Consider the following 19,742-nt stretch of genomic DNA (forward strand, 5'->3'; position numbering starts at 1 on the left):
GCAGCATTCCTAGTATTCTGAATAAAGAAAACAGAAAAAGGGGAATTTTATTGGGTTTTTAGAAGAAAAGGAACAAGGGCCTTGTTTGAAATAATAAATGGAGGAAAGAATGTCCCCATTGCATATCTGTTTCTCCAGGGTTCATGTTGTGCCCGAAATGTGCTGCACTTGGATTGGTTTTTGCAATCTAGGCAGAGCCTGGAAGAATGAAACCCGCTCACTCTCCCCACTTTTTCTGGCTAGAGGCACAGGAGAGTCTTAATGAAACGAGCTTGGTTGGGCCCTTGAACCATCTAGAACTGTGTTATCAAGATGGGATCTTCATGTCTCTCGGGAACGGCTGAGCAGTGATATATTTTCCTGCTTTATGGCCCGATAATCTCCAAGGATCCTCTCCAAATTGCTCAGGGTTTTCTTGCTGGTTTCACTCTCAATCTGGAAAGGGGAAACAAACAAATAGGGGGGGGGGGCATTATTTTTGACGGGAGGCACCCCTGCACACTCTGCAATCCATCATGCTGAATTAATCCGTCAAAAAATGAAGAAAAAAAAAAAAAAAGGAAAATAATGGCATTCGCTTCCCAAATTATCACTTTCACACCAGCACACCCCTTTTCTAAAATTAAACTTTTATCCTTAATTATTACAGCTTTTAACTGTAAAAGGGATATCTGGAAAAGATTTCAAACCATTTTCCCAATAGGAGGTGGGAAACCTTTTAGTTGATGGGGGAACTTCATTTAAACTTTATTTTTATGGCATGATTATCTTCAGCTATCAAGCGCTGCCATAACAGAATGGTTAAATATCCAATGGTAACACCAGCATTTCCAAACTACTGAGAGGGATGTTTTTGTAGGCTTTGGTCATCTTATAGCCCAAAGGTGATTTCTATAACTTTTCAATATAACTTTGACATCAGCATCAAAAACCTTTTGGTAGTTTGCCATCAAAATTCAGTGGTCAGAATTTGTGTGTGTGTGTGTGTGTTAAAGGATACTGTGATTTGCTCACACATGTCTTGGAAGGTCTGTTTGATACTGCCAGGCTAATCATGTATCTAAAATTGCAAATGCTTATCAGGAAAAAAAATTTTTCTACTTCTGCTTTTCTAATCAAGAGTTAACAAAATTATTTTTAAAAAACTGATTTTGATTTTATTCCTAGGATTGCGGGGTTTTTTTTTGTTTTTTGTTTTGCTAGATCAGGTTATGTTAAGAACCCACACCAAAACCTTACATTTGAGGTTCCCAAACTGTGCCCCATGGCATCCCCAGGCCACAAAGCAAACTCACAGGGCACTGTGTGAGATGTTTTACTACTTAATAAATGGACCTATTAATGAATTTGCTGTGATGCCCCGGGGCACTGCAGCACCCAATTCGGAACTGCTAAGGATGCCATGAACCAAAAAATGTCTGAGACTGCCTATTCTAGACAAACATAAAAAAGAATTAATAGGGATTGTTGTATAACACTGAACAAAAAACTTTATTACTCAAGAAACAGACAATATACACCACAAGATATATGACCCGATTCCTAGGGTCATAATCTTATTCCTGCTTAATGGAGAGAAAAGAGAAACTGAGCAGGCATTCATGGTCCTACTTCAGGTCTAGAGGGATTCTGGCTTTTTAATAGCTGCCTCTATAACAAGAGAGTGGGCTTTTCATTAAAAATAAACAAAGGATACTTAACGTTATTCCCAATTTCAGCTGAATATATTAGGGGATTGCAGAATCAGAAAGCAACACAAATTATTACCAACCTCCATCATATTTTATACAGCGTTTAGAGAGACTTTCACACATATTCTCTCACAAAGCAACGAGGTAGGAGAGAGAGAGCATTACGAGAAAGCTATCAGAAAGACAGAGGGGCAGGTATCTCTATGCAGAAATGCAACTGTTCAAGAGCTATTTTATTTCAAGGAATGAACAGCTGGCAATGGGCTGAAACTAACAAATTTCAAATACATACAAATAGTGATAGCTGTGAAAGCCATAATTGTTTCCATCTGCCACCTGTATTTCAAGTCAGACCCACCTGCTCCTCAAGATCTCGGATTTCTCGCAAGATGGTACCCGTGTCCTCAATCGTCTGGATCAGTTGACTGCAATTCTAAGGGAGAGGCAGAAATGGCAGCTTCAGTGGGGAAGGGTCCCAAGGAGGTAGAATAGAATAGAATAGAATTTTATTATTTGTATGCCGCCCTTCTCCGGGAGGACTCAGGGCGGCGAACAATTCAAGGGGGAAAAAGGGGAACATAAAAAGACAAAATACAAATAATAAAAGTAAACAACAGTCGCACAACCATACATGTCGAGAGGGGGGGGGAACTCATCACCCCCAGGCCTGCCGGCAAAGCCAGGTTTTGATGGCTTTTCGGAAGGCCTGGAGAGAGGTGAGGGTCCGGATCCCTGCGGGGAGTTCATTCCAGAGGGCCGGAGCTGCCACAGAGAAGGCCCTCCCCTGGGTAATAGCCAGGTGGCATTGGCTGGTAGATGGCACCCAGAGGAGGCCAACCCTGTGAGATCTAATGGGTCTGTGGGAGGTAATTGGCAGCAGGCGGTCTCTCAAGTACACTGGTACACTGCAGTGTGGACCATCTTGGGTATATAACAAAGCTAGGATTACATTTACAAGGGCACTTATGTGAAGTACCCTAATAAGATTATATACCCACATCACATACCTGCACTCATACCATGATTTTGTTGTGTCTCGTAGGCCTATCTTTCAAGCTGTCCAGAAATATGACTGGTGCAAAGCATCCCCGCTGGGATGCTAAGCCGTGTAAAAATTCCAATATATCAGTCCTGAAATATCCAGTTGCGAAGTATTTACTGGGCTCAAATCAAGATCCTGGTTTTAAGCCTTAATACTTGTAGCTAGACTACGCTGGAGACTGCTTGCCTCATTGTTCAACCCTCCCAGATGGGCAGTTCAGGCTCACTTGTATGGTCCATAGCCAAGACCCCTCTTCTGCATTGTCTTTAAATAGTGGCAGGGCTTTCCTGGAGGAATGGCATGGGCATGGCTACCTGTGGTCCTTGGCTTATTTTCAACTGCCTTTTACAAGCAAGCCATCTCTAAAAGATATCAGACCCTTCCCTAGCAGCAGGGGTGGGTTCCTGCCAGTTCTAACCTCTTCAATAGAAGAGGTTCCATAAATCTACAGTGCCATTTAGAACCGGTTCCAGATCCCTCCCCCCCCCGTCCGCACATCATCAAGATGAAGAGCGAGAGGAGGAATTCTGGGAGTTGAAGTCCACAAATCTTAAAGCTATCAAGTTTGAACACCCCTGGGTTTTTTTTTTCTAAAGGGTTAGGGGTGCAAGGGTCTTGTAACTTGACAGCTTTAAGACTTGCGTGCTTCAATGCCAGAGTTCCTGAGCCAGCATGACTGAAGGAGGAATTCTGGGAGTTGAAGTCCACAAGTCTTAAAGCTGTCAAGTTTGAACTCCCCTGGGTTTTTTTTTTCTAAAGGGTTAGGGGTGCAAGGGTCTTGTAACTTGACAGCTTTAAGACTTGCGTGCTTCAAATGCCAGAGTTTCTGAGCCAACATTTTTGATTGCTAAGCAAGAGCATTGTTAAGTGAGTTTCACCACATTTTACAAGTTGGCCACAACCACCCAATCACATGGCTGGCAAGCCACTCCCACAAAGCAGGCCACACCTACAGAAGAGGTTCTAAAAAATTTTTAAACCCACCACAGCCTCGCAGCCTCCTAGAGGGAGATTGAAAGATAACAGGGAAGGGAAAAAAGAAGTGCAGGGAAAAGAAAAAGAAGGGTATCAGAGTAGAAAGATACCTCTATTCATTATGCACATTGTTCCCACTTTGTGTCCCGCAACAGATTATACCGTATCTTTAGGAAACAGCCCTTAAAAAGACGCTGCTGTTCTCTTGCAGGAATTTCTCTTCTCTAGGTTCTAAAAATCAATCTATTTCTCTCTTGCGCACACCCATAAACATCTGCTGTGTATTATTGCGATAGGAAACCTCTCACCTCATGCAAAGCTGCCAAATACTTATAGGCCTTCCTCACAGCCTCATCCCGCTTGGCATCCTGTGGAAAGAGACAAGGGGAAGACGTTAGCTTCTTCAATCTGCCCCTTCAGTGCTCTTCCCTCTTCTGATCCCCAGCCATTACCTTAAAAACCAACTCATCAGTGACAGCGAAAGTCCGGTCCAGCTTCCCAGCAAGGCTATTAATTTCCTTTTGGAGCTCCTTGGTGTCGTGTAAGATCTTGGGAAGGAAAAGCAAGTAGCCACAGACATAAAACAGCAGCAAAGCCTTTGCAAATGAGAATTTAACAGATTTCATAATTGCCAATAAGAAATCTTTGAACAATGCTAAAATAATAGCAGCAATTATTGTAAACACCGTTAAGTGAAGAACCTTCCTAATAATCAAAGCTCAGTGATGAGACAAATAGCCTTTGTCCAATATAGACAGGCACAAGTTGAGGGCCCTGTTGAGAAGAGAGGGACCATTACTGAAAGAAGCTGATGAAGCTTGCTCAGTGCCACCATTTTTGATTGATGCTGTATGTTTGGTTAGGCAGAAATGTTAACGAGTTCAAAGATACTGGCACAATAGCAATAGCAGTTAGACTTATATACCGCTTCATAGGGCTTTCAGCCCTCTCTAAGCGGTTTACAGAGTCAGCATATCGCCCCCCAGAATCTGGGTCCTCATTTGACCCACCTCGGAAGGATGGAAGGCTGAGTCAACCCTGAGCCGGTGAGATTTGAACCGCTGAACTACTGAACTAGTAGTCAGCTGAAGTGGCCTGCAGTACTGCACTCTACCCACTACGCCACCTCGGCTCAAGAAGAGTCCAGACTTCCAGGAAGATAGGCAATTTATTTATTGCACTTAAAATTCTATTTTTGCTCTGAGAATGCATCAGTGGGGAATCTCCCCTCATTTTACATAGTGGGCAGATGGCCTTGAGGGACAGGAAGAAGAGCTGGGACCAAGATAACGGTTAGATAAAATACTGAGACCAGGGGAGGAATGTAACCTTAGTAAACAAACGAGACTCTAGTTTTCACAAAGCCAGAGAGGGAGGTGGAAGTGCATTTAGATTTGCACAATTCTATTGCTTGTGATGGAATATAATCTTGATTCCCCAGGAGGAAGGGAGGGCATTGCAGAGGAGCAAAAGACAGTGAAGTTTAGATAGTTTGGCTGGAAGGAAGAGAGTTAATTCCCTAGAAGTTCTCAGGGTATATCTTTAATGATGCAAGTAGTTTGCTTGAGTTTGGCAAGATCTTTATCTATAGGTGAGGGGCAGGAAATGGTTAGAAGAAGCTCAGTGTGGTTTTTCTAGGGGGGGGAGGGGGTTGGAGTCTGATATTACTACAGTTTTACAATTAAAAAATAGCATGGCGCTGCATGGTATTAGATTCCTCGCCTGATTTATCCTCACGTTTTACCATTCACGTGGGCTCTTTTGGGACGTGAGAATGTGATCAGACCCAAAGCACCAAAAGAGAGGATACTTACACCTGGCACTCTAAAAGGTTCTATACTTTTTTGCCAATGGAAGTGGCAGAGTACTTGTAAAATCGACAAAGGGATTTTCATACATTCCTCTTGGATCCCAGCCAGGTGAAATGACAGATAATCAGAAAACTATTTATCACACTCACTGGACTCAACCAAAGTGAAGGAGAGTCAGACCACAATGAGCTTTTGCACAGAAGGAATTGGAAACCACCTGTACATTATAGCTGGGCGTTATCCTTGTATGCATACGCCTGCTTCTTTATCTGTTACCTTTGAGGGAGGCAGATATGCTTTATACAACACTGTTACTCACTTTAGTGGTGGGTTTAAAATTTTTTTAGAACCTCTTCTGTAGGTGTGGCCTGCTTTGTGGGAGTGTCTTGCCAGCCATGTGACCGGGTGGGAGTGGCTTGCTGGCCATGTGATTGGGTGGACGTGGCCAACTTGTAAAATGTGCTGAAATTCACTTAACAACGCTCTTGCTTAGCAATAAAAAATGTTGGCTCAGGAACTCTGGCATTTGAAGCATGCAAGTTTTAAAGCTGTCAAGTTACAAGAGACTTGCACCCCAACCCTTTAGAAAAAAAAAACCCAGGGGAGTTCAAACTTGACAGCTTTAAGACTTGTGGACTTCAACTCCCAGAATTCCTCCTCTCGCTCTTCATCTTGATGATGTGCGGACGGGGGGGTGGGGTGTAGATGGAACCAGTTCTAAACAGCACTATAGATTTGTGGAATCTCTTCTATAGAAGAGGTTAGAATAGCAATAGCAATAGCAGTTAGACTTATATACTGCTTCATAGGGCTTTCAGCCCTCTCTAAGCATTTTACAGAGTCAGCATATCGCCCCCACAGTCTGGGTCCTCATTTCACCCACCTCGGAAGGATGGAAGGCTGAGTCAACCTTGAGCCGGTGAGATTTGAACCGCCGAACTGCAGATAGCAGTCAGCTGAAGTGGCCTGCAGTACTGCACCCTAACCACTGCGCCACCTCGGCTCTTTTTAATGCCAAAGTGAATATAGTAAACCGAGCAAATAAAACCATATCCAATGGAAGAAGTCATAACTGTTGAAACGGCTTAATACAAATGACAGCAACACACACGAAACGACAATGCAGGAGGGGGGAAAACCCTCTGGGTGAATAAGTACGTCTTCAGTAATGCTGACATTGAAGAAAATTGGTGCCAAGCCAAACCTGGCAGAGAAAGAATTTGACACTGTTGTCAAGTGTATCTATAGATTTGACATGATTAAGATTTGGGGGTGGTGCGTATGGAGAGGATAAAGATCGCCTTTCAAAAATCACCCCAGTGTTAAAATGCAGAGCGATGGTATGGCAGGAAGTCTGAACAGATTCTGTACCTTCCCTGGCATGGCCCTTTCACTGTGTCAAATATGCTGTTCTCGTGACAGCTCAGCACTTCAGCATCTGGCTGAAGTCATATGTTGAACAAAAGACATGCTAGAGGGTTTAAAAAAAAAAAAAACCAGCAATCCATGTCTGCAATTCATCAGCACATCCTCTGAAGACCCAAAGCCCCCAATAGTAAGTTTTCCAATAATACGTTTTGTTTTAAAACTGGGGTAATTTTAAAGGGCAATTTTTATCCCCTCCCCCAAACCAAAAAAATAATAAAGTATACTTTGTGTTCTAGTCATTACTTTTAAAGCCCTACATGGTATCGGACCTGGGTACTTGAGAGACCGCCTTCTGCCAATTACCTCCTCACGACCGATTAGATCCCACAGATTAGGTCTCCTCCGGATTCCATCAACTAGCCAGTGTCGATTGTCGAGCCCCCCCGGGGGAGGGCCTTCTCTGTGGCTGCTCCGGCCCTCTGGAATGATCTCCTCGTGGAGATTCGGACCCTCGCCACCCTTCAGGCTTTCCGCAAAGCCGTTAAAACCTGGCTGTTCCGGCAGGCCTCGGGCTGACGAGTTCCCCGCCCCCGCTCGAATTGTTGCGGCTGTTGATGAGTTTTTAAGCTGTTTGTATTTGTCTGTCTTTTCGTTTTTTGTATTTCCCCTTTCCCCTCTTTAGTTTGTTAGCCGCTCTTAGTCCCCCCAGGGAATAGGGCGGCATACAAGTTCAATAAAACTAAACTAAACTATTGTCACCACTGTTAAGAGCAGACCTTAGCATAGCTCTTAAATCTAAGAAAATAGCGTACCCCTATAAAAACCTTTTAAGATCCAGTATTTCCCTCTCTGTTGGTATAACACAATTTCCACTTGCATCCAAATGCTATTATTCCTGAAAGACTTCTGTATAGCATTCCTAAAAAGTTCGTTAGTTTAGGCAGTAAAATTTATAGCAGTGTACAGGAAGCAGGAAGTTACCAAGGACTCATTTTACCATTACATCATCCTTGTTTCTAGATTGGGCTGGGCAACAGGTGACCAACCAGACAGTGAGTGGCCAACCAGTAGAAGATAGCTATTGGCATAGTAAATGCAGAATAAAACATGCTGCAAGGTTGGCCTTTTAATTGTTTTATGCTTAGATTATTATGCTTAGATAATAATCTCTTGGCAGGAATTTCTGATTCCTCTCTCGGTCTCCTGATCTTAGTCCACAACAGTACTGCTTAGATCAGTGTTTCTCAAGCTTGGCAATTTTTAAGATGAGTGGGCCTCCTCAACTCCTAGAATACCCCAGGCAGCATGGGAGATGGATGTGGGATTTACAGTACAGTGCTTGAGGATCCAAGTGACAGGAAGATCACTTAGGTGCCAAAATGTCCTCCCAATTGCTACCAACCCTGAACATATTATAGTTAGTCCTCCGTGACCCGACAAATGCACGCACGACAAAAGCGCGCTGAGAAAACCGCGACATCATACACGCGCCCACAACGCACCGACAAAACTGCGCCCACAAAAGCGCGATTTCAGTTAAGATAAGGGTTAGGTTCAGGGTTAGGTTCAGGGTTAGGTTCAGGGTTAGGTTCAGGGTTAGGTTCAGGATTAGGTTTAGGGTTAGTTTCAGGGTTAGTTTCAGGGTTAGATTCAGGGTTAGGTTCAGGGTTAGGTTCAGGGTTAGGTTCAGGGTTAGGTTCAGGGTTAGGTTTAGGGTTAGGTTTAGGGTTAGTTTTAGGGTTAGTTTTAGGGTTAGGTTCAGGGTTAGGTTCAGGGTTAGGTTTAGGGTTAGGTTTAGGGTTAGGTTCAGGGTTAGGTTTAGGGTTAGTTTTAGGGTTAGTTTTAGGGTTAGGTTCAGGGTTAGTTTTAGAGTTAGGTTCAGGGTTAGGTTTAGGGTTAGGTTCAGGGTTAGGTTCAGGATTAGGTTTAGGGTTAGTTTCAGGGTTAGGTTCAGGGTTAGGTTCAGGGTTAGGTTCAGGGTTAGGTTTAGAGTTAGGTTTAGGATTAGGTTTAGGGTTAGGTTTAGGTTAGTTTTAGGGTTAGTTTTAGGGTTAGTTTTAGGGTTAGGTTTAGGGTTAGGTTCAGGGTTAGGTTCAGGGTTAGTTTTAGGGTTAGGTTCAGGGTTAGGTTCAGGGTTAGATTCAGGGTTAGATTCAGGGTTAGGTTCAGGGTTAGGTTCAGGGTTAGGTTCAGGGTTAGGTTTAGGGTTAGGTTCAGGGTTAGGTTCAGGGTTAGGTTCAGGGTTAGGTTTAGGGTTAGGTTTAGAACTCGCAGTTATTGCTTGTTTTTGAAGGCGCGCTGTTGTCGGCGGGCTTCTGTGCTCATTTATCGGCGCGATTTAGAACTCATGGTTTTCTTGCCGCGGTTTCAGCGGCGCGCTTTTGTCGAGCACGCATTTGTCGGTGAACCTTAGTCGTCAACTTACAACTATTGATTTAGCAACTGTCTGAAGTTACAACAGCACTGAAGGAAATTACAAGGACTTACAAATGATCTTCCCAATTGTGAGTGTCACAACATTCCCATGGTCACGTGGTCAAAATACAGGCACTTGGCAATCAGCATGTATTTACAATGGTTGCAGCATCCTGGGGTTACATGATTGTCATTTACAACCTTCCCAGCTCGCTTCCAACAAGCAAAGTCAATGGGGGAAGCCAGGTTCACTTAACAGCTGCAGTGATTTACCGAACAACATGGCCAAAAAAAAGATTGTAAAATCAGGCACAACTCACTTAACCACCCCTTTGGTTAGCAATGGAAATCCTGATCCTAATTCTGGTTGTTAAGTCAAAAACTACCTGTCCAGCGGATTTACAGCACACACATTTGATGCTTCCCAGATACAGCTGTTTGAGTGCTTTACCTTTGTGATCTCTTCCTTCTGCTTACAGATGTTTCCAACAATCTCCAGGATGCGCTGGGTATAGGCAGAGCGAGAGATATCTTTGGGAAGAGATTCCACCTCTACAAGCTGCACATGGAGAGAAAACGGGGAGAGGAGCACAAGGGTAAGTTTGTTGTTCTGAAGGAATTAAGTATTCCTGGCACAGTACAGTATCACACTTTTGCGAGCAGGAATTGAACCATGGAATATTTAAAATTTAGCTATATTGGCAAGCAGAGATATCAGATAGGAATAGTATTGTATCCTAGGAAATCATTTTTTTTAATAGTTAGTAACATTTATAGGACCTACAACATTTCTAGAAAGGCTCTATGTAATGCATTTTCACCCCATGCAAAATATTTTGTCATTTCCCAATTAGAAAAATTAGAACAAACATTAGGGAAAGGTAAAGGTTCCCCTAGCATATATGTGCTAGTTGTTCCCAGAGCCAAGGTGGCGCAGTGGTTAAATGCAGCACTGCAGGCTACTTCAGCTGACTGCAGTTCTGCAGTTCGGCGGTTCAAATCTCACTGGCTCAGGGTTGACTCAGCCTTCCGTCCTTCCGAGGTGGGTAAAATGAGGACCCGGATTGTTGTTGGGGGCAATATGCTGACTCTGTAAAACCGCTTAGAGAGGGCTGAAAGCCCTATGAAGCGGTATGTAAGTCTAACTGCTATTGCTATTGCTAACTCTAGGGGGCAGTGCTCATCTCTGTTTCAAAGAACCAGCGCTGTCCGAAGACGTCTCCGTGGTCATGTGGCCGGCATGACTAAATGCTGAAGGCGCACGGAACGCTGTTACCCACCAAAGGTGGTTCCTATTTTTCAACTTGCTTTCACACTACCTCCACAGAAATTGTGAATGTTGGTTTTGTTTTTAATATGTTGTCTTTGTCTCATTCCCCCCCTTCCCTTGTCTTTTGTGAGCCGCCCGGAGTCCTCCGGGAGTGGGCGGCATACAAGACAAATAAATAAATAAATAAATAAATAAATAAATAAATAAATAAATAAATAAATAAATAAACAAACACTGCTAGGTTGGCAGAAGCTGGGACAAGTAATGAGAGCTCACTCCGTTACACCGTGCTAGGGATTTGAACCGCAGAACTGCTGACCTTCTGATCAACAATCTCAGCGTCTTAGCCACTGAACCACCACGTCCCTATCATTAGCTAATATGCCCTAATTAGAAAAGACATGAAAGCAGGAAGCTAGGTGGAAGGACTCTAGCTGTCATCTAGCTATCATCAGTCATGGAAGGAACCATTGTCCCAATCACTCTCCTATGTATGGCAAACTATGTTTTTGCAAGGATCCAACTGCAGAAACCAGCCAGACACATCACCAACCAGTTGTTTGTAGAGGTCATCCTTGCGCTTAGTCTCATCAGCGGCCAATCGGATCCTCTCGTGCAGCTCCCTGATCTCCAACAAACGCTGTGATGATTCCATCTGAAAGGGGAGGAGAGGGTCAGTATCATCAGAAGGTCGGCATCATCACCACCACCAAGTCTCTCTTCTGAAGAAGGCTTTCCCTCACATCCCTTTGCTTGCATCACCTCCTTGGAATCGTGGAGAGCCTTCAGTTCTCGGAACTCCTGGATGAGTGGCACCCGATGTTTCTCCCATTGGGCCGCCAGCTGGATGACTCTTTGCGCACTGCTCTCAACCAGCACCTGAAGGATGAAACAAGATGTTGGGACCCATAGCAGAATTCCCAGCTCTCCTCCCATCCAGATATTTGCTGCTCAATGTTCTCTTCCGTTCATAGAAGAGCAGGAAAAGAAAGAGAGATAGGCTGCTTGTCTGCATGCACTAAACCCCTTTTTCCTCCACAATTACAGGAGGAGGTTAGATGTTCTATTCTCTTCGAGTAGACAATTCCACCCTTTGGAATGGCCAGCTAGCAATACTGAGAATAACGAACTGGGGAGGTTGTAGCAAATTCATCTTAATAAAAGTTTGTTCCAAACACGGGTCAAGTGTTCTCTTTCCCCATTCCATCTACAAGGACCAGCTTTTCTTCTGTGGCACGACAAAACCGCGCTCGTCAAAATAGCGGTGATAAAATCGCATCGCTAAAGCCGCGATGTCATCACCGCGCGTCATCACCGCCGCGACAACAGCGCGGTGACAGAGGGGCGCTTTAAAACAGCCCGGCGGCAGAAAGCGGATTTAAATTAAGGTAAGGGTTAGGATTAGGTTTAGGGATTTGTTTTAGGGTTAGGTTTAGGGTTAGGTTAGGGTTAGGTTTAGGGTTAGGTTTAGGGTTAGGTTTAGGATGCTAAGTGCTTGGGAATGCGCGGATTTGCCCTCCGCGATTATCTCATCGCGGTAGAGTCGCGTTTTTCCTTAGCGCTTCGAACGGTGCGAATTAGTCTTCGCACTTATGTCTCCGCGGATAAGGGCTTCGCGGATTTGTGGTGGAACCCTTTTCTTCCACATTCTCTGCAATCCATATCCACCTGTTGTGACTCAGCAGAAACCTGTGAGTTGTTTAGGGATGCAGGATAATGAGCAGCTGTTGCTCGTTAGGGTCTTCTCCTGCAGATAAAAGACTGATGGTGCCACGCCTTAGTTGCAGAAGCCTTAGTTGCAGAAGTCAACGTTCCTTCGTTGTTCTCTGTTCGTGTGTAACCATTGAGAGAAGCCTGTAGCCAAGTGTCTGGATTCACGTAACTCTGTTTGGTATTTAGTTTGAGTGAAGACTTTTTGTAAGAGCCGTTTATCTATGTTTATTTTGGGCTTGCAGCCAGCTTGAGCCAGGACTGATAAAGACATTCCTTTACAAGCTTTGTGTGGCTGTAGTTTCTGAACGAGCAAAGAGGGGGGTCAGAACATCCACCAATGGTCTGCCCTTTGCTGCAGCCATTGTGAGCAAGCCATAGAAAAGGCTGTGATCTCCCTTTCCAATGGCTCCAGTTACAATTATTTTAGAACCATTTCAGGGGTGGGTTTCAACTGGTTCGCGGCGGTCCCCGCGAACCAGTTGGTTGGCAAACCCGGAAGTAAGTAACTTCCGGGAACGGCGAAGGGCCCACCCGCCCGCGCTCCTTACCCGGTTTTGACGAGTTCTGCGCTTCCACTCATGCGCAGGACGCATACAGCGCCTGCGCAATCCTCCAGGAGCAGCTGGAGCATCGCACAGACGCTAGTACGCATGCGTGCACTGCACGTGTGCACGAGGACGCCGCCGGCCCCGTTCCAACCGAACCGGTTGGAACGGAGCGAGAAACCCACCCCCGAACCATTTCCACTTTTCATTGTATTTTCCGTTCCTGATTATTTGTACTCCCAAGTGCTGTTTTCCCTTTTCAGTCTGGCTCCTCTATCACTTCCCCACTTCCTGTTGTTACCTGTAGCTTAGCCATGTTGTTCTCAGCGTCGGGCAATAGTTCCACGGTGCGTCCTTTCACACGCAGGATCTGTTCCTGCTCTGTCACCCCCATTTGCTGTTGCCGTACTTCCCCTTCCACCTGAGGAAGGAAGGGATTCCTCTCAAAACAAACTCTGAAGGGAGCCCAGATAGCATTCTCACAGTAATATGACTACAAACTCCTGGGAAATTCCGCTACGTCCCATTTATTTCAGAGGGATTTTCCATAGGAATTTATTTAGCGATGTGGATCATTGCTGACTCCCAAATCTCTCCACAAAGTCTCCCTAAATCATTCCATTGCCATCCCGCATCACAGGTTTTACTAAAAATCCAGCTTTCATCCACCAGCCTTTTCCCTGCTGCAAGGCCTTGGGGTACAAAGGACACTTGACAATTCTTGATTGTCTTGTGTCAGACTTGATTACTGTAACGCGCTCTACATGGGGCTGCCCCTGAAAAGTGTTCGGAGACTACAACTGGTCCAGAATGCAGACGCGCGAGCGATATCAGGTGTACCGAGATACACCCATGTTACACCTATTCTCCGCGAGCTGCACTGGCTCCCTATTGGTCTCCGAACGCGCTTCAAGGTGCTGGTTATCACCTTTAAAGCCCTACATGGCCTAGGACCCGGATATCTGCGAGACCGTCTCCTGCCACATACCTCCCAACGGCCGATAAGATCTCACAGGGTGGGCCTTCTCCGAGTGCCGGCGACCGGACAATGCCGGCTGGCGACTCCTCGGGGGAGGGCCTTCTCTGTAGCTGCTCTGACCCTATGGAACGATCTACCCCCAGAAATCCGGACCCTTCCCACTCTCTCGGCCTTCCGAAAGGCCACTAAAACCTGGCTATTCCGGCAGGCCTGGGGCTGTTGACCTCATGAATGAGGTCCAGCTCCGCCTACATTGTGTGCATGACGTGTTTCTTTTAAATCTGTTTCTTCTTCTCTATTTTTAATTTTTATTTTTTTAAATTGTATTCTGTAAGCCACCCGGAGTCCTTCGGGATTGGGCGACATATAAATTCATTAAATTTCAATTTTCTTTCTTTGGGTTAGTACGGTCCATCCAGATGACAATAACATTGCTGAGTTCTCACCTGTGTGAGGGTCAGCCCCAGTGTGGACATCTGGCCCTCCAGTTCCTCAATCTGTGCTATGAGATGGCTCAGTTCACTTTCCAAATTTTCCAGTTCTGCTGCCTGGTTTTCCCGGAACTCCTGAGAACAAAAAAGGAAAAAAAAAAGAGGAGAGAAATCAAAAGGATATTCATTGAAAACAGTGGATTTCTAAGTGCTGGAATTTTCTGTTCAGACATTCCATTCTTATTCTTGCTTGCGTTCTGTAAAACAGACAACGTATACTCTGTCAGTGGGCTTTAAACAGCTTTATATAAGAAACTGATTTTTGTGTAACTGGGCTCCCTATTTTTCCTTTGGACATAAACTATCCAAAAGGAAACCAGGTTTCATACGACAGCAAGCAATTAGAGGCTCATGAAATAAGTCAGCTTGGACTCAATAAGCTTTGAAGATAGCAACCAATGTCTTCCGACACATTTCTTACTTCTCCCTTCCAGGGGTGGGTTCCTGTCAAGTCTAACCTCTTCTATAGAAGAGGTTCCACAAATCTACCAAGCCGTTTAGAACCGGTTCCAGCTCCCTCCCCCCGCCTATCCGCACCACGCTTGCCCTGCCCGCCGCTCACTGATTGGCTGGCTCACCTATCATCCCGCCCACCTCTAAGAGTCCTATCTAAACCTTAAAGCCTTAATGCTGTCAAGTTTGAACACCCCTGGGGTTTTTTTTCTAAAGGGTTAGGGGTGCAAGGGTCTTGTAACTTGACAGCTTTAAGACTTGCGTGCTTCAATGCCAGAGTTCCTGAGCCAGCATGACTGGAGGAGGAATTCTGGGAGTTGAAGTCAACAAGTCTTAAAGCTGTCAAGTTTGAACACCCCTGGGGGGGGGGTTCTAAAGGGTTAGGGGTGCAAGGGTCTCGTAACTTGACAGCTTTAAGACTTGCGTGCTTCAATGCCAGAGTTTCTGAGCCAACATGACTGGAGGAGGAATTCTGGGAGTTGAAGTCCACAAGTCTTAAAGCTGTCAAGTTTGAACACCCCTGGGGTTTTTTTTTCTAAAGGGTTAGGGGTGCAAGGGTCTTGTAACTTGACAGCTTTAAGACTTGTGTGCTTCAAATGCCAGAGTTTCTGAGCCAACATTTTGGTTGCTAAGCAAGAGTGTTGTTAAGTGAATTTCACCCCATTTTACAAGTTGGCCACGCCCACCCAGTCACATGACTGCCAAGCCATTCCCACTCGGTCACATGGCTGGCAAGCCACTCCCACCCGGTCACATGGCTGGCAAGCCACTCCCACAAAGCAGGCCACACCTACAGAAGAGGTTCTAGAAAATTTTGAAACCCACCACTGCTCCCTCCCCTGATTTTGTAGCTATCTTTATCCGCAGTCTATCATTCAGGCTTATAAGGTACAGTCAACAGAAGAACAAGGCTGTACAGTTAACTTAATGTTGTCATATCTTTTATTCGCTTTTGCTGAAAGCTTCATGGCTTCATGTATTTGTGCTCCAACCCTTTGGGATAAGGAAAGCCAAAAGTAAATTAAAAGCCATATGCATTAGGAACAGTGCTTCAAAGCATTTAGCAGGATGTCTCTTTGCCTTATCAGGGAGCCTTTCCTGTGCAACAATGCTATACATTTGCTTTCAGGACTCAGCACCCCCCACACACCATATTAAAATTCTGCAGAAGAGTTTCTGTTTTGTATTTGAAGTACCGTATTTTTCGGAATATAAGACGGACCTTTTTCCCTTCAAAAAGAGGCTGAAAATCTGGGTGCATCTTATACACTGAATACAGCATTTTTGGCCTCCCGAAACCCTTCACCAAAATGGCCATGCAAAGCCTCTAGGAAGCTTTCAGAGAAAACAGGCTGTTTTTTTTATCAATTTTGGCCCCCTCCTCCCCCACCAGCCCAGGAGTATCTATAAACCTCCTAAAGGCTATCCATGTCCTCTTTTTTTGATGAAAAATGGGCCCGTTTTTGCAAAAAATGGGCCGTTTTTTGCCCCCCACCCCAACCCAGGAACACTCTAAAAACCTCCTTAGGGTTATTCATGCCCTTTTTTGGGGGGGAAAAAAACGGGCCTGTTTTCACAAAAAATAGACCGTTTGGGGGAGATTTGCAGAGTGCACAAACTTCTTTTTTTAATTTGCCTCTTCAAAACCTTGGTGCGTCTTATACTCCAAAAATATGGTACGTATAAATCAAAGCTTCTGAAGAGGAAGGACACTCCCTGAGTTTGGTAGCTGAGTGTGAAATCAGCAATTTATGGCAAGCAGTATGCAAACCTGAAAATGGGGCACCTTTGAATAGAATATTAAGATGCAAAATAAGACGCCTCACATGTTGTGGTCAATAGTGAAGGATACCTACTAAAATTCTATGCAGTAAGAGAAGCCACAAAGTCACAGCGGGCCGCCCAATTAAAATGTGCTCTCCAGCTTGCTCTTCTGAAACATCCTACAATACGTAAGCAATCCTTTTCCAAAGAATGAGTTAAAGAAAATGGGTTGAACCCACCTCTCCTACGGTTCCACCACAAAACCGCGCTCGACTAAACCGTGCCCGACTAAACCGTGTCGCTGACGTCATCAACAGGGCGACAACAGCGTGGAGACAGAAGCACACTGTAAACCCTAAACCTAAAATTAACCCCTAAACCTAACCCCCCTAAACCTAATCCTAAACCTAACCCTAAACCTAACCCTTAACCTAACCCTAAACCTAACCCTAAACCTAATCCTAACCCTTAACCTAACCCTAAATCTAACCCTAACCCTTAACCTAACCCTAAAGCTAACCCTAAACCTAACCCTTACCTTAAGTTGAATCGGCTTGCTTTCAAAGCGCTATTTAAAGTGCCTTTCTTTCTCCGCGCTGGCTGTTGTCGCCCTGTTGATGACGTCAGCGATGCGGTTTAATTGGGCGCGGCTTAGTCGAGCGCGGTTTTGACGGGTCACGCTCTCCTACATCTTAAAATTGCTTACCTGTTCCGAGGTCCGAGAGTTTGGCAAAGTCTCAACCTGTGTTGGGATTTCTGCATCCTGTTGGGGGAAACAATGGAAATGGAAGGTCGGCTTCGGGTATTTTACTTCTTCTGCCCTTCCCACCAACATTACTTTGACCAATAGACTTCTCCAACTGATGCCCACTGGAGAATTCAAGTCACACTGATCGACCCAGAGCAAAGCAGCAGCTCTGCCACGCGCACCCTTGTTTAAAATCCTAATTTCCCCATCTCAAATTAAAGTCAAATATTTCCCCTCGTACCTGCTTGTAGGCCAAATGCTGAGTGTGGGTGAAGCGAGAGCCCTTGGCTAATGCACCAGCCTGCTCGTGGCCAGCACCGAACGTCTCCAGTAGCTGTAGCAGCTCTCGGTTGGTTGTTCCTTGTTGAGATGGGCCAGCACGAGAAGCTTGTCGTAGCTGGTCCAGGAGTCGATGGTGCAGTCGTTGATGTTTCCATTGGCGGTATTCCTGAGAAAGGGGCAATATGGGGTGAGGGGGGGGGCAGGTGTGTGTGTCAAGTTAAAAGAATTAAGAGTGGGAAGTTATGAGCAACATCCCTGGAAATAGCAACCACCCACACTCTGTTTGCTGCAAGTTAATTTTATTTCTTTATTGCAGTAGCAGAGTAGCTACGTCCTTCAAATATCGCTGAACTGAAACACCCGGCAGTCTTTGCCAGTGCAGTCAATTAAGAAAGTTGCCGAAATGTTTACTTCAATAATATTTGATGGGGGTGGTGGTCCCCAGCCCATAGGTGCAAACTTCGGTTAGATTCAGAGTTTTGGAAATCAAATAACACAAAACATTTTAAGGTTTATCTGCACAGAAAACCCCACATCTAGCGAGGCATCCTGCATACTCTGAAAAAAGCATTATGAAGGACTTGTGGAAAGGTGCAATCTGAGGAAAGGAAGAGATTGAATTGAATTGAATTTATTATATTTCTATAATAAAAACAATCAACAGCCACACCATTCGAGCGGGGACAGGAACTCATCAGCCCCAGGCCTGTCGGAACAGCCAGGTTTTAAGGGCTTTGCGGAAAGCCTGGAGGGTGGTGAGGGTCCGAATCTCCACGGGGAGCTCATTCCGAGGGCCGGAGCAGCCACAGAGAAGGCTCTCCTCTGGGTGGTCGCCAGTCGGCATTGGCCAGTGGATGGAATTTGGAGGAGGCCTAATCTGTGGGATCTAATCGGTCTGTTGGAGGTAATTGGCAGCAGGCGGTCTCTCAAGTACAAGATGGCTTAGGACCAGCCTATCTGCGAGACCGCCTACTGCCATACACCTCCCAATGGCCGATAAGATCCCACAGGGTGGGCCTCCTTCGGATACCGTCAGCCGGACAGTGTCGGCTGGCGGGCCTCCGGAGGAGAGCCTTCTCTGTGGCTGCTCCGACTCTTTGGAATCAGCTACCCCCAGAGATCCGGACCTTACCCACTCTCATGGCCTTCAGGAAAGCCGTTAAAACCTGGCTGTTCCGGCAGGCCTGGGGCTGTTGACCTTAGTGTTAAGGTCCAGCCCCGATTAGAACGAATGCGTGTTGTGAATTTTAAACTATTTTTTTACTTATTTTGCTTTTCTTTTTTTTCTTCCTTCTCTGTAAGCCGCCCGGAGTCCTCAGGGATTGGGCGGCCTGTAAATTTAATAAATGAAATAAAGAGAGGAGATTGGCCCTTCTTCTGCTTGGACAATCTCTGAAAGCAGGTAGGAAAAAGGGAATTTGGACATCAGAAGGGCAATAAACCAAGGATATATTAAGTATGCCCAGGTAAACTCTGCAAGCTGCACGGCTTGTCAGTTTGCTTCTGGGTGCAATTCCAGGTACTGGTCATTACCTTTAAAGCCCTACATAGCACGGAGCCCGGTTACTTGAGGGACCACTTGTCTCCCATAGTATCTGCCTAGTCAATTCAACCTTGCAGGGTTGGCATGCTCCTAGTACATTTGATTGAACAATGTTATCTATTGGGACCTTGGAAGGGTACCATCTCTCCGTGACCCGTCAAAACCGCGCTCGACTAAGCCACGCCCGATTAAACCGTGTCGCTGACGTCATCAACAGGGCGGCAACAGCCAGCGCGGAGAAAGAAGGGCGCTTTAAATAGCGCTTTGAAAGCAAGCCGATTCAACTTAAGGTAAGGGTTAGGTTTAGGGTTAGGGTTAGGTTAAGGGTTAGGTTTAGGTTAAGGGTTAGGGTTAGGTTTAGGTTAAGGGTTAGATTTAGGGTTAGGTTAAGGGTTAGGTTTAGGGTTAGGGTTAGGTTTAGGGTTAGGTTAAGGGTTAGGTTTAGGGTTAGGTTAAGGGTTAGGTTTAGGTTTAGGATTAGGTTTAGGGGGGTTAGGTTTAGGGGTTAATTTTAGGTTTAGGGTTTACAGCGTGCTTCGGTCTCCGCGCTGTTGTCGCCCTGTTGATGACATCAGCAACGCGGTTTAGTCGGGCGCGGTTTAGTCGGGCGCGGTTTTGTGGTGGAACCCCATCTCTCTACAAGCACCTACAG

The 19,742-nt window shown here is 45.4% G+C and overlaps 1 protein-coding gene across 1 annotated transcript in view; it reads right to left on the minus strand.

Annotated features, from left to right (window-relative positions):
- Positions 1–15: 15 nt before the first annotated feature.
- The window catches only part of CCDC22 (coiled-coil domain containing 22), a 34,111-nt gene continuing 14,384 nt past the window's right edge, over positions 16–19,742 (minus strand). The window contains exons 8-18 of the mRNA XM_032211094.1: positions 17,507–17,713; positions 17,224–17,280; positions 14,256–14,375; positions 13,132–13,251; positions 11,335–11,451; positions 11,126–11,227; positions 9,754–9,861; positions 4,161–4,256; positions 4,017–4,076; positions 2,050–2,124; positions 16–435 (exon numbers count right to left, since the gene is read on the minus strand). Of these exons, the coding sequence (XP_032066985.1) occupies positions 322–435; positions 2,050–2,124; positions 4,017–4,076; positions 4,161–4,256; positions 9,754–9,861; positions 11,126–11,227; positions 11,335–11,451; positions 13,132–13,251; positions 14,256–14,375; positions 17,224–17,280; positions 17,507–17,713 (1,176 nt within the window). The 3' untranslated portion in view covers positions 16–321. The remainder of the gene's footprint in view (positions 436–2,049; positions 2,125–4,016; positions 4,077–4,160; positions 4,257–9,753; positions 9,862–11,125; positions 11,228–11,334; positions 11,452–13,131; positions 13,252–14,255; positions 14,376–17,223; positions 17,281–17,506; positions 17,714–19,742) is intronic.

Source organism: Thamnophis elegans, chromosome 2, assembly GCF_009769535.1.
Source record: "Thamnophis elegans isolate rThaEle1 chromosome 2, rThaEle1.pri, whole genome shotgun sequence".
Lineage (NCBI taxonomy): Eukaryota > Metazoa > Chordata > Lepidosauria > Squamata > Colubridae > Thamnophis > Thamnophis elegans.